At 38.4% G+C, this 12,929-nt stretch overlaps 4 protein-coding genes across 6 annotated transcripts; 2 read left to right on the top strand and 2 right to left on the bottom strand.

The window, feature by feature from the left end:
* The first annotated feature begins 2,309 nt into the window (after positions 1-2,309).
* Positions 2,310-6,863, top strand: LOC120004000 (UDP-glucuronic acid decarboxylase 2-like). Its single transcript, XM_038853192.1, has 7 exons — positions 2,310-3,097; positions 3,183-3,330; positions 4,132-4,211; positions 4,323-4,406; positions 4,502-4,576; positions 5,534-5,626; positions 6,398-6,863. Exons 1-7 carry the CDS (start codon positions 2,483-2,485, stop codon positions 6,620-6,622), a joined length of 1,320 nt encoding a protein of 439 aa, XP_038709120.1. The 5' UTR covers positions 2,310-2,482; the 3' UTR covers positions 6,623-6,863.
* Positions 6,864-6,961: 98 nt separating this feature from the next.
* Positions 6,962-9,298, bottom strand: LOC120004001 (small nuclear ribonucleoprotein Sm D2-like). Of its 3 annotated transcripts, XM_038853193.1 has the most exons (6): positions 9,137-9,298; positions 8,940-8,984; positions 8,485-8,509; positions 7,812-7,889; positions 7,314-7,418; positions 6,962-7,230 (listed from the first exon to the last, which is right to left on the bottom strand). In XM_038853193.1, exons 2-6 carry the CDS (start codon positions 8,957-8,959, stop codon positions 7,114-7,116), a joined length of 345 nt encoding a protein of 114 aa, XP_038709121.1. In that variant the 5' UTR covers positions 8,960-8,984; positions 9,137-9,298; the 3' UTR covers positions 6,962-7,113. The 3 variants fall into 3 exon arrangements, with proteins under 3 accessions (XP_038709121.1, XP_038709122.1, XP_038709123.1); XM_038853194.1 differs by lacking the exon at positions 8,940-8,984 and having other exon boundaries at positions 9,137-9,297; XM_038853195.1 differs by lacking the exon at positions 8,940-8,984 and having other exon boundaries at positions 9,241-9,259.
* Positions 9,182-10,237, bottom strand: LOC120003632. The gene is made up of 2 exons (XM_038852649.1): positions 10,013-10,237; positions 9,182-9,448 (listed from the first exon to the last, which is right to left on the bottom strand). The coding sequence occupies exons 1-2, from the start codon at positions 10,235-10,237 to the stop codon at positions 9,182-9,184; spliced, it is 492 nt and encodes a 163-aa protein (XP_038708577.1).
* A 129-nt stretch (positions 10,238-10,366) lies between these two features.
* Positions 10,367-11,351, top strand: LOC120003631. Its single transcript, XM_038852648.1, has 4 exons — positions 10,367-10,423; positions 10,536-10,610; positions 10,701-10,800; positions 10,915-11,351. Exons 1-4 carry the CDS (start codon positions 10,367-10,369, stop codon positions 11,349-11,351), a joined length of 669 nt encoding a protein of 222 aa, XP_038708576.1.
* The last annotated feature ends 1,578 nt before the right edge of the window (positions 11,352-12,929 follow it).

Here is a 12,929-nt window from a genome sequence, read left to right as displayed (position 1 = left end):
TAATTATTTTCAGTTCATTATTTTATCATCAATATTTGTTTTATTTCATTTCATTATTTTGTCATCAATATTTGTTTTAGGAGTAGGGTTGACACTGGTTTTTATTATTTTTTTTTTTTTTCAAACCGAGAATGACAATGCACGAATTTATGCTCTGGACATCCAATTCGAATCTAAACTTAGGCCCAGGCCCGCACTTGTAGAAGTTTCTAATATAGAGACATGATGATAAGTTTGACTAAGTCTCAACGTATGTCTATAAGGGTCTTATTTTTAATGAGAATCAAGTTCATAACCTTCTGATAAGGCCAAAATAAATTCGACCATTCACATTTTCGTGGAACAAAATTCCTTCTCTTCAAATGTTGCTTTCAATGGTCTAATTAATTGAATTGTCCACACCAATGTGTGTTTAGCTCCATTTATGGTGCAAGACTGTAAGGTCTCCATCATCACCGCCTCTGTCTTAGCATGTAACTAAAATTGGACTTTTCCAAACTATTAGAGAAAAAGTCTCATATCGTTAAAATAAATATTTAGATAACATTATTTATACCCTATTTTTTATTAAGTATGCCCCATTAACTATTTAAAAACACGTTAGAGTGTGGTGTACTTAATAAAAAATGGAATACAAATAATGTTCATTAAGATTTAATGGACAAGTTTTAAGCTCATGGACTTAGTAAGATGCTTTATAAAGTCATGGGCCTTGAAAGGCCTGGAAACCATATGATGGATTGAGTTTAGACTTGGATTTGGGAAAGTGCACATTATTTTACAAGGATAGTCAAGTTTGAGGTTGGGAGACCATTCCTAACACAAACCAATTAAACAGTGCAACAAATTAATTACAACAAAGTAATAAATAATAATATGAAATATAAAACTTGCTTCTTTTCTTTTATGTAGAATGATCGATCTTTGAAACCACTCAAAGCTTACACACCAAACGGACTTTTGTGAGTAGTAATTGGCGCAATTATCGACATTTTCAAAGGTCGTAGCCTTAAGGATCACCCTAACCCTATTAAGGTCATTAGTGAATATATATATATATATATATATATATATATATATCCTTATGAAGGAAGCCGAAGTTTACATTTGTAAATTTATTGAACATTAGGCTCTAATATGTGTCTCCCACAATAAGTGTGTATATATATATATATAAATTTTAGCCTATGAGCGCATATGAAAAAACTCATGCATTGTTGAGAGTAAGAAGTCCCAAGTCGTTTGGTGAAAACCAAGTGATGTGATTTATAAGATATTGTCCAATCTCAAAAATTTGAGAGTCTTTTTAAAAGACAAAATTATACGAACTTTAGGCTTAAAGCGAACAATACTTTAAGTGGATTGAGTAGGGCTAAACCTTAATTCAGAATGCGAATGTATTAGTGTATTAGATGTAGACTAAATAGAAGAATTATATATCGAGAGTTGCTATTCGCACACGAAGTTGAACTCATTGCGCGCACATTTTTAAAAAAAATGAAGTTTATTAAATTATCGTTCTATGAAATTACCTTAAAACTTGTTTACTTTTTTTACCCTTCTTTTTTTTTCTCCATACAACTAAATTGGCTAAAGATCAATTTATATCTTTAATCTATCAAGGTTTCTTGTTTCTATGGTGAGTCACACCTCCGCATGATTTCTCTTAGATTTTGTCTAGCACGTGCCATGATGACATGGAGCCTTCCAATTCATCATTCTTCCTCCAGTAAACCTACTAGTGAAATATTAGAGGGAGGTCTAGATATGAACAAATGCTTGCTAATGAAGATGGGTATATGTTTGTTTTAACTGACAGTAGTAGGTGAAGAAAATCAGATACGTGGCTAGGTGGGGATGATAGTTTAGGATATTAAATATTATGTAATTAATATATAAGAAATGATAATTTGGGAAGCTCAATATGTGTGTTAAAAATAATTTCGAGTATATTAATTAAGTCTGTGGTGAAACTAAATTCGTGTGCGAATTAACTGGGCAGGTGTTAGCCCATGTATACCGCAGATCAAAGCCCCTTGGCACTTTGATTTTGATTCTTTCTGGGGCAAAATCTATCTGACCAAAAGTCAAATTAGCCAACTCAATCCCTCCACTCCCTCCCAACTAAACCAATATTTTATTATTTTAAAACTTAATTAAATATTTTGCCAAATACGTGTCCTAGTCCCACCCAATGCCAACAGCTTAAACGTAAGGAAACAAAGAGTTCTATGGCATTTATGTAATTAACTCTTAAACCAGGCCCTTTTAGTTGTCACATCACACCTTAAATAGCCAGGGGATGTCTCGCTAAGGCACATACACAAACCGGAACCCGCCCTTACGTGACCCGGCGTTGTCGGAGACCGGTTCCGGAGACAAGTTCTTGATTGCAATAAAACGGATTCGAAGTACCAAATTTGAATCTCTGAGAAAGTCTGTTAGTTGTGGGTTTGAATTTTGAATTTGAGTCTTGAAGGAGATGGGATCGGAGTTGATATACAGGGGGCACGAGGAGGCCCAGCCGACGGCGGACGGCTACTCGCCGAAGCCAGCGAAGCCATGGTTCTCGGTAGTTCGTCCGCTTCGTTACTTGCTTCGCGAGCAGAGACTGATCTTCGTCGTCGTTGGCATTGCAATAGCTACTGTTTTCTTTACTCTCCTCCAGTCCTCGTCTCCCGCCTCTTACCGGCACGAAAGCTATGTCCCGATTTCGGGCTCCATCTCTTACTTCGATCGTGACTCGCACTGGCAGTCGAACAAGCCGTACGAGCATAACCGGATGTTGGTGCACTCAAGCGGGAAGGTGCCTCTAGGGCTCAAGCGGAAGGGGCTGCGGATCGTGGTCACAGGCGGGGCAGGGTTCGTCGGTTCGCACCTTGTGGACCGTCTGATTGCGAGGGGAGATAGCGTGATTGTCGTGGACAATTTCTTCACCGGAAGGAAAGAGAACGTTATGCACCATTTCTCTAACCCGAGATTCGAGCTCATCCGACACGACGTCGTTGAGCCCCTTTTGCTGGAGGTTGATCAGATCTATCACCTCGCTTGCCCTGCCTCCCCTGTTCACTACAAATTCAACCCCGTCAAGACTATCATATCCTTTGCAATCTCATTTTTTCGTGAATTTTGATCTGTTTTTGCGAATATTTGTTGAATTATTCCTTGATTCATCATTGCACAAGACGAATGTGGTGGGTACATTGAACATGCTGGGACTGGCGAAGAGAGTCGGTGCGCGGTTCTTGCTGACCAGCACCAGCGAGGTTTACGGTGATCCTCTGCAGCATCCACAGGTGGAGACTTACTGGGGCAACGTTAACCCAATTGGTTAGTTTACTAATTTTTATTTATTTATCTTATTCATTTCTGTTCTGCAATTTCTGTGTGTCCGCGATCCAGTTTTCTCAATCCACATGGCTCACTTCTGGCTCGATCTAGGAGGGTCGTTGGCCTAACGTGCTTACAACATTGACATATGCGTGTGTACGGTACGGTCAATTGTCTCTTTTAGGAGTCTGGTTCTCGTGGGACTGCAATGGTGGGGACCATGACCCTCCGTTACCTTAGATCCCAAAACATATGAGCTATATTACTTGCTCTGAGCCACGGGCCGCACATGTTTATTCTCCCAGATTGTCATCATCGGTCGTTAAGTCTAGAAAATGAGTCATCAATGTGAGAGGGTTGAGTTTAAGTCATTCTGTTGAGTTATGTCAATTCGACATAATATTTTAGTCTTACGCTTCTCTCGGGTGATTTGGTGATTTGTGCGTTATTTGACAGTCGCGGTCCACAGTGAAATCATGCTTGAGATGGGTCAATTGTTGAAGTAGGAGCACAATACGTGCCGGTTAATGGTTAAATCTAAAGAATAATACTCGAGACTTCCCAAAATATAAACCCATTTCACCCGAACTAATGTGGAGTGTTGATGTTAAATTAGTTCAACATATGTGTTATAATCAATGAATATTTGTATGTCACATGGATTTAGGGTAACATTTTGCTGGGTATGTAGTATTACTGAGATCTGAATCCTGGAATTTGGTCTTGAATTAAAAGTGGAAAAAGTGAGAGTAGAATGATTCCAAGCACGTCAGTCAAATCTGATACGAAATTCTGTGACAGGTGTCCGAAGCTGTTACGATGAGGGAAAGAGGACAGCTGAGACATTGACAATGGACTACCACAGAGGTGCTAGTGTTGAGGTCTGTATTTTACTATTTTTTAAAATAAAATAATATTTATTTTATAATTAAAATTTTGTTATTTTACATAAAATTAGAAGAAAGAGAAATATAAAAAATGATTTGTTGCAGGTGAGAATAGCCAGAATTTTTAACACGTACGGGCCCCGCATGTGCATTGATGATGGCCGTGTCGTTAGTAATTTTGTTGCTCAGGTAATATTATTATTTGCTTTTTAATCACATTGTTAATAATATTCCTTCCATGGTAAAGTTCTAATGATGGAAGTTAATTAATGATCACAATGCAGGCTTTGAGGAAGGAACCTTTGACTGTTTATGGTGATGGCAAACAGACAAGGAGCTTTCAATATGTTTCTGACTTGGTAAGAGTTTTATATTATACCTTGTTTAATTATATATGCTTTATTGCATACCCAATCTGCTATTATGTAATGGGTAGGTTTGTTTTCTTTTTATGCAATTGCCATTTATTGTCTAACGAGGTTTGTGTACATTTTTTAACTTAAGAAGCTTTTTGCACGTGAAAACATGAATATGGCCAAAGCAAGGATTTGAACTTAGGCAACCTGCCCAGAATGAGACCTAACTAGACCCTCTCTACTGAGTCTCTTGCATTTTTTTTTGCCACACATAGAATTCACACACATTCAACAATACACTCACTATATACACAAATATATTGTCTCCGGGATACGGATCCCGCACCTTAGTTAGAAATACATGAATAGTTAGCCAACTGAGTTGAGCACCGGCGTGTACAGTCTACCTTCTCTTGCACTTGATGTTACAAAGAGAGGGTAGATTTAAATTCTGAAAGCTTCAACTTGTTAAATTGTGGTAAAGTTTTTACACAGGCCCACTGCTTTCTTTGGCCCGAAAAGCACTCCATGTTGAGATTTTTAGGGAAGATTGAAGAATTGGTACCCATGTGACCCCACCACATTGAAAAGACTTAAGTGGGCCACCTATCTCAGTTGCCCATACGTAGGTGTTACTATTGTTTGGTTTGGTCTGCATTAGTTCACAATCAATGAAGGTCCCTGTGGTGGCCATGTATGAAATAGTTTGCATGTAATGAAAATAGGATATTTGAGCAACCTTTAAAAGCATTGAATAGATATGCCAGGATTGTGGGATTGGAGGTGTTTCCTCATTGGTGGTGGGATCTTGTGAATTTATTGTACTATCTAAGGAAGGTGTATCTTCTCTTAGTTTCTTAATACTAAATAGTAGTTGTGCATCCCCACCCAACAACAATTACATTATAGTTGATGCTGTCAGGATTACTAAGATGATGTAATGTATGTGTCCGAAAACAGGTTGAGGGTTTAATGCGCCTTATGGAAGGAGAACATGTGGGACCTTTCAATCTTGGAAATCCTGGTGAATTCACCATGCTTGAACTTGCTCAGGTGAGTGCGTTTATTCTTGTAGTCCATATTTCAAATTACTCTTTGCAAAGAGTTCTGCTTCTGTTCTTTGAGTAAAAAGGAAAGAATTGCATACCTGAAACATTAACATGTTACGCACATAGTTTGGTGCAGAGTATAAGTGAGGCCAAACTCTTTTAACTAACAATAACTGGTTTTTCTGTACCTTGGTATGTGAGCTGGAATAACCGGGCTTGTGTATACAGGGGGTCGGTTGTTCGACCGGTTTTTCGGGCCCAAACTCCCGTGCGGGTTTGAGAAAGAAATTCATGTGGGCCTTGGTCCAAAGCGGATAAAGTGTTGTTAGTGACGAAGGGAGGCATTTCCTTACCATTAAACTGAATTTGAAGGATGGCATTTAATAGCCTTTTTTTTATATGCGCATTTAATAGCCCATTAAAGTAAGAAACAACGAAAGATAAATATGTACTATGCATTTTCTTGCTGTTGTTTAGAGAGGTATGTTGGTAATGGTGGTTGCAAGGGCAATTTATGAGTTTTGAAAGCGTACCTATCAATATTTTCAATATTGTTCTATATACAATGTAGGCCCTTAGGAAAAAATCTAAATAATTGTGAATATCTAGTTGATAAATCAGGCCTTGTAAGCTCCCTTATTTCCCTTAGGTGCCCGTGCCCCTGTCGGTTGGCATTTGTATTTCATTTATATATGGTGGTGGGGTAAAAATAGTTGTGATTATTGTTGAGGGCCTTGTGTTCAGTATATTCAGTTGTTTTATTGGTCTGGTGCAGGTGGTTCAGGAAACAATTGACCCCAATGCCAAGATTGAATTCAGACCCAACACAGAGGACGACCCACATAAGAGGAAACCTGATATCACAAAGGCCAAAGATCAACTTGGTTGGGAACCCAAGGTGTCTCTTCGAAAGGGTCTACCTCTAATGGTTTCAGACTTCCGGCAACGCATCTTTGGCGACCACAAGGAAGGTAACACAACCCCCGCCGTGGCATCTTAAGTTGGTGGTGTTTATACATAGAAGGAGAAAGGGGAAGATCTATTCCCCCAAACAGTGCAGCTGTTGAACAACTGCAGCATTAGAGCGGGAATTGAACCTCATTTGTTATTTTCAGTCATCTTCGAGACCTTCTTGTTTACCTTCCCTTTCAGTCTTAATAGACAGTGAGTTGTTGATTCCTTAAAAGTTTAATGGTATCATGGGCTGTGTATTTTTGCACTCCCATGTAGTTGTTCATGAAGATGGCATCTTTAGTAACGAAACCCAAATTCGGAATTCCATATGCTTGAAATAAATGACTGTTGATTAGTGAGAACACCGCTGGACTCGTCGACAGTCTTAGACCTAAAGGAACACATGGCATTCGGATAAAAAAATGTTTGGCCAAGCGGTACATTACGATATCACCAATTGCAATGAGTTCGAAACTAAAGTTGCAAGGAGCTACTTGCTTGCTTCTACCCAGACGTTAAATAACTCTAGATTAAATCTCACTTTGGATTCCTAAGCACAATGATGACAGAATCTCCACGAAGAAACATCTTACTGATGAACCTATCCTTGTTGACTGGAAGAGCTTTCTTTTTTCCTTTCCCAGTTTTTGGCACCTGAACACGAGAAAGCATTGATTAATTGCACTATCAATTTCCTGAAAGAATACTATAGAATAGGAGTGACAAAATAAACAAACCTCAGTCCACATCTCCCTAACATTTTCAAGAACCATATTACAGTGCCGATCAAACGCCCTCACACGACCGAGAAGCTTCCTGTTGTTTCTGCAGTTTATTAGCACCTGATGAGAAAGAACACTGCATCATTATAACAATATAGAAGAACAAGCCATATGAGTACAGTATTCAGTCCAAAACTCAAAATGAGGATTTTTTTATTACAAGTATTGGAGCATACTATGACGACACAAATGGCACTACCTACTTATGGCTAAAACCAATAAAACAATAATTAAGAGAGCATCGATCAGGGCTATAAAAAAACCTACATATCTAAACTCACCAAATGAAACTAACCTGCCTCTCCCCAGGTAAACAGGTTCAGGTTACCCAATCAACCCTGACTTATGTGTCACTTCTCGACAGTCACTCTATTTACAATTTTGAAGATTAGCCAAATTAAAAGATAGCAATATGAGGAAAACAGAATCACTGCTTCTAACAAAACTCCCTACCTGGGTGTTATTCTTAACACTCATCATCAGCACAGAAAGTGGCCCAGTGTTGAACTCCTCTTCCTTGGTCTTGCCACCCTGTCATGAAGACTTCTTAAGTAAGTGCATCTAGCTTAAACGAAAAAATTCAAGATGATGGGATGGAAGAATCAAGAATGAAGCGAGAAGAACAAGACAAGCGCAGCCAGTAAGACAAAAGGTTATATATAGTTAATAAAAATTTGGAGCTTCCTGAACTGATTTTTTTTGTTTATAACATTTTCCTTAAACATAGTGCATGTATAAATAAACATATACATATCCTAATTTCGTGTTTGAGGGCTCACCGACTCAATAAAAGCAAAAGAAGGAAAGCCTATATTTTAATCAGGAAGCATTGGTGCAATCAACATTCCCCCCACACATTCTTTGATACACTTTGCACTGGTGAAGGTGTAGAGACATGGTCAAGCACAAAAATTCATTACATTTATCACCATTCTCTCATAAGTTATGATGCCGCATTTTCTCAGCAACCATATGTTACCTCATAATATGATCAATATATTGATAAAATGATTAACGGTTCTGAAGACCCTTTTTGAACCCAGGCTATGGACACAGATTGGGAAAAGCATGAACAAGGTGCAACATGAAAAAAATATATATATACATAAAGCCGTAAGATACTTACATTTGCATCCTCCTCCATTGGCTTACTACAACAGAGAAAAAGAGAGAGCAATATCAGAACATTGAAGTCATGTTAACCATAACCAACTTCTATCACAACAAAAATTAGAGAGTGATTCAATTCAATTGCAACTATGGTATGAGGTATGAGTAATCTGTGATCAATACAATGCAAATGATGCATAACCATAATCTGCCACTACATAACCAATTCGTTTAAAGTACGACTAGAAGTGTCTTCGACCCTCTTTTCCTCATAATAACAACCAGAACTCCAGATGTTTGGCTTTAATGTTGTGCAGACGCAAGCAAAGAAAAAAGAAGAAAAATATCGATGGATAAAATTGAGAAAACTCATAGAAACAGAACTTCCCAGGAGAGAAACAAATTACTCCAAAAAAGAAAAAAAGAAATCCGAAAGGATTAGGATGCAATGCAAAGCAATAAACAGTCTACCTACTAATAAACAGATCCATTGATGGAGGGAGTTATAGCAGTACTCTGTGTCAGACAAAAATGAACAAAACTAAAAACGCGAAATAAAAAAGAAGAAAATCCAAAATAACACTAAATCACAAGCTCATCATTCACCAGTCACTACATGCTCGAGAAGTTTCAAAATAATGGAGGAAAAAATTGGCATAGCGAAGTACCTCATGTTGAAGCCAAGAAATTAACTAAAACCGCAGCTGCAACAATTAATGGAAGAGAAAACTAACAATTTCAATCAAAATATCGGAATAATCAGAGAGCTCACACAAGTTAGGGTTTAGTGAAGGGGTTTCGGGATCTGTCGCCCTCTGAGCTTGAAGGAGGACGAATAAATCGATAGATGATATAACCACGGTCTGCAAAGTTGCTGTTGGGCCAAAAATGATATTGGGCCTGCAACTAAAGATCAAAATGATGCATTGTATGGCCCAAACGAGGTTTGCCGTCCTATACGGAGGAGTTTTAGCCTTAAGCTGCATCATTACGGTGTACACGGTTTATTTTTTACATGAATTTAATCGAACAATCAATCCATCGTCGATAATTATTTTGATTGGTTTTAAGTAAATTCCTTTTGAAAATAACCTACCAATAGATCCGGTTTGATGCCGAATCGATTTTTATGATTTTTTTAACACCCATGCCAATAACATGGGATGCACCATTCAAACCCCCTCCCAATAACTCTATACAAACCCTCCCTATCTCATTTCATCTCATCTCATCAATCAATCACATTGAGAATCTCATAAAGCTTACATCAAGACAAACGTGAGAAGAGAATCTCATGCCATCCCTTTTTTTTTTCTTTTTTTTGCATGGGAATCCGTAATAGCCTGTAACTATATTATATATTATTGTGAATTGTATTGATTGCTTCCTCAAAAAAAAAAACAAAAAAGAAAAGAATTGCATTTGATCCACAGTTATAAGTTATCTCAATTATTTGAGCGGTAAATATGCAACACGAACTCACCTCACGGGAATCTTATATATTCAGACCCCCACCTATAACTCTATAACCTAGCTCCAATTGCCTCTTTTTTTTTGTCTTTTTCTGATAATTCATGGTCAATAAACATGAGACCACTATGCTCCAACAAGCGTGAGATTCCTCTGCTTCCATTATAGTGCAACCCACACCTCCCATATACACCTATATATATCTCCCATTTTTCCTTGCATCTCTTGGAATTCCTCTTGTAACCCAACCTCGTCATTCCTACTGAAATCTCTTCCCAAAGTGGGCCTTTAGGACCCATCTCTTGTTACCTTGAATCCAGCCTACTTCTCAGATTAATTAGTGCAAGTATCTCCGCCTTTAGCCATCTCGACGAGATCGGTTCGTAGCTCCCACTTCCGCTAAAGTGCAGCCGAGATCTATTGTGGGTATGGATTACTTCAGCGATCTTTTCGACTATCATTTGCCAAGCAATTTAAGTGAACATGTAAATACATATACTGATTTAATAATTTTAAATAAATATTTTTTATTTAGTGTATTTGTTATTTAGTTTATTTTTTATTTGGTAGGGTGATTTTATCTCAGCCGAAATAAAGCAAGAAGACGAACATGCGGATGAGATGACAGATAATATCAAAGTTGACGATAGATGTGAATTTGAAACTGATATGGTATAATGTTTTAGTCTATCAAAATATGAGCTATTTTGTTATGTTGAATGAATATTCGTAAGTTTCTAATAAGATCTAACACATTATCAGGTGTTCAAATCACGACAATCGTTGATCGATTGGGTTCAACAAACTGGACGCAAATTGGGATATATCATCGTCATTTATAGATCAGATATTGGTGGGCTCGGTAAAAAACACATATTACAATTCAACTGTGATCGCGGTGGCAATTATCAAAGCAAGAAACCCTCATTGAAGCAGATTGACACCAAAAAAATAGAATGTCCGTTCAAATTGAGAGGGAGGAAAATGAAGCACGAAGATGATTGGATGGTGGAGGTGATGTGTGCGGAGCATAATCATGATCCAGCATCATATATGGAGGGACATCCATATCCCGATCGGCTTTTTGAAGTTGAAATTCAAATTATGGTTGACATGTCTGCGCGAAATGTCAAGTCACGGGACATATTGACGGAGTTAAAAAAGCGTGATCCAAACAACGTGAGCACCATCAGAACTATACACAATGCACTCAAGAAGCACAAGACTACTGAGAGATCGGGTCAATCACAAATGCAATCTGTGTTCTCATTCCTCAATGACCATGAATACCTTTTCGATTATCAGGCAAACCATACAACCAATGAGCTTGAAGATTTATTCTTTGCACATCCTGGCTCACTAGATCGATTGCGTGCATTCCCGAACGTGTTGTTGATAGATACGACATATTAGACCAACAGGTACGGGTTGCCTTTCATAGAAATTGTTGGTGTTACTTCAACTAGTCAGACTTTTTGCATAGCGTTTGCATATTTAAACTTAGAAAAAGAGGCCAGTTATACATGGGTTTTGGAATGTTTGCGATCCGCAATGCATGGATGCACTAGCTCACGAGTTATCATTACAGATACAGAGTTGGGACTGATGAAAGCGTGTGCTCAGGTATTTCCAGAGGCTTCGAAACTACTCTGTAGATGACACATCTATCAAAGTATTTTAACCAAATGCAAACCATCAATGCAAGACAATAGAGCATGGAATGCATTCTACCACATGTGGACTACGGTGATCGAGTCTGAAAATGAGAGCGCGTACATAAGTAATATGGAACGCCTTGAAGTAGTCTTACAGAAGTTCTCGGTAGGGATAAAATATCTGAAAGATGTATGGCTGACACCATATAAGAAGATGTTTGTATCCACCTGGACTGACAGATATCTACATTTCGGGAACCACACGACTAATAGGGTCGAGAGTCAGCATGCTAAGCTAAAAAGATATTTGAGCTCGTCACAGTCAGACTTGGAGAGATCCATGTCATGGATCCATAAGGTTATCTTGTCTCAGGATACAGCTATCAAAGCTAGCATTGAGAGAAGTCGAACCATCGTCCAACACCGATTCAATATACAGCACCTTCGGGATTTATGTGGTTTTGTTTCAATCGAGGCATTGAATCTAATGTTGATCGAATTTGAGCGGTCGAGAAAGATGTTGAACAAATTGCTTACAAATGTGGATGTCACCTTCGTAAGAGCTACGGACTACCGTGTGCTCACGAACAAGCCATGTACGTGAGTAAGGGTCATACTGTACCGCTTGATGCCATTGATAAATTTTGGAGAAAGCTTGATCTATTGCCTTGTCAGACGCTTGAGGATGATGACATCTACTGTAGCGCTGATGTACAAATGTTCACAGAATATTTCTAGCAGCAGACAAGACATGTTAAACTCAGTTGGCTAAGGAAATTGAGGGAAATATTCAGACCTTCAACAACTTCTCTCCGTGAACCGACTGTGAAGACCAACACTAGAGGACGTCCGTCCACAAAGAAAAAGGTAGCCACCACCACTCGTAACAATCCAACTGCATATGTCATTGATGGGAGTGATTTTGTTCATCCTCAGGAGCCTCAAAGACACAGTTCCTCATTCGGACGCCCCGAATCGAAGATTTTTTAGTACGATTTTTTTCAATCTTATGAACCAGAGAGACACAGTTGCTCCTCAATTTACAATACTCAGTCTCTCTACACAGGGAAGTTCGATGCTAAGAAAGGAAGACTACTCTTTACGATCCTATATTGATTAGTTTCCAGCTATACTGCATCCTTACATTAGGGACGTATAAGATGTAAAAGCTGATGGAAATTGCGGCTTTCGATCGATAGCTGTGTGTCTTGGTCATGGGGAAGATGAATGGCCCAATGTTCGATATAACCTGATGGCAGAGTTGAACGTATTTTGGAAACAATATGTTGAAATACTTGGCGGTGAAGAGAGGGCATACAATGTTAAACACTCATTG

This window comes from Tripterygium wilfordii, chromosome 8 (assembly GCF_013401445.1).
Source record: "Tripterygium wilfordii isolate XIE 37 chromosome 8, ASM1340144v1, whole genome shotgun sequence".
In the NCBI taxonomy this organism is placed as follows: Eukaryota; Viridiplantae; Streptophyta; class Magnoliopsida; order Celastrales; family Celastraceae; genus Tripterygium; species Tripterygium wilfordii.
Note: the sequence above shows the minus strand (reverse complement) of the source record. Positions and strands in the feature narration are given on the sequence as shown.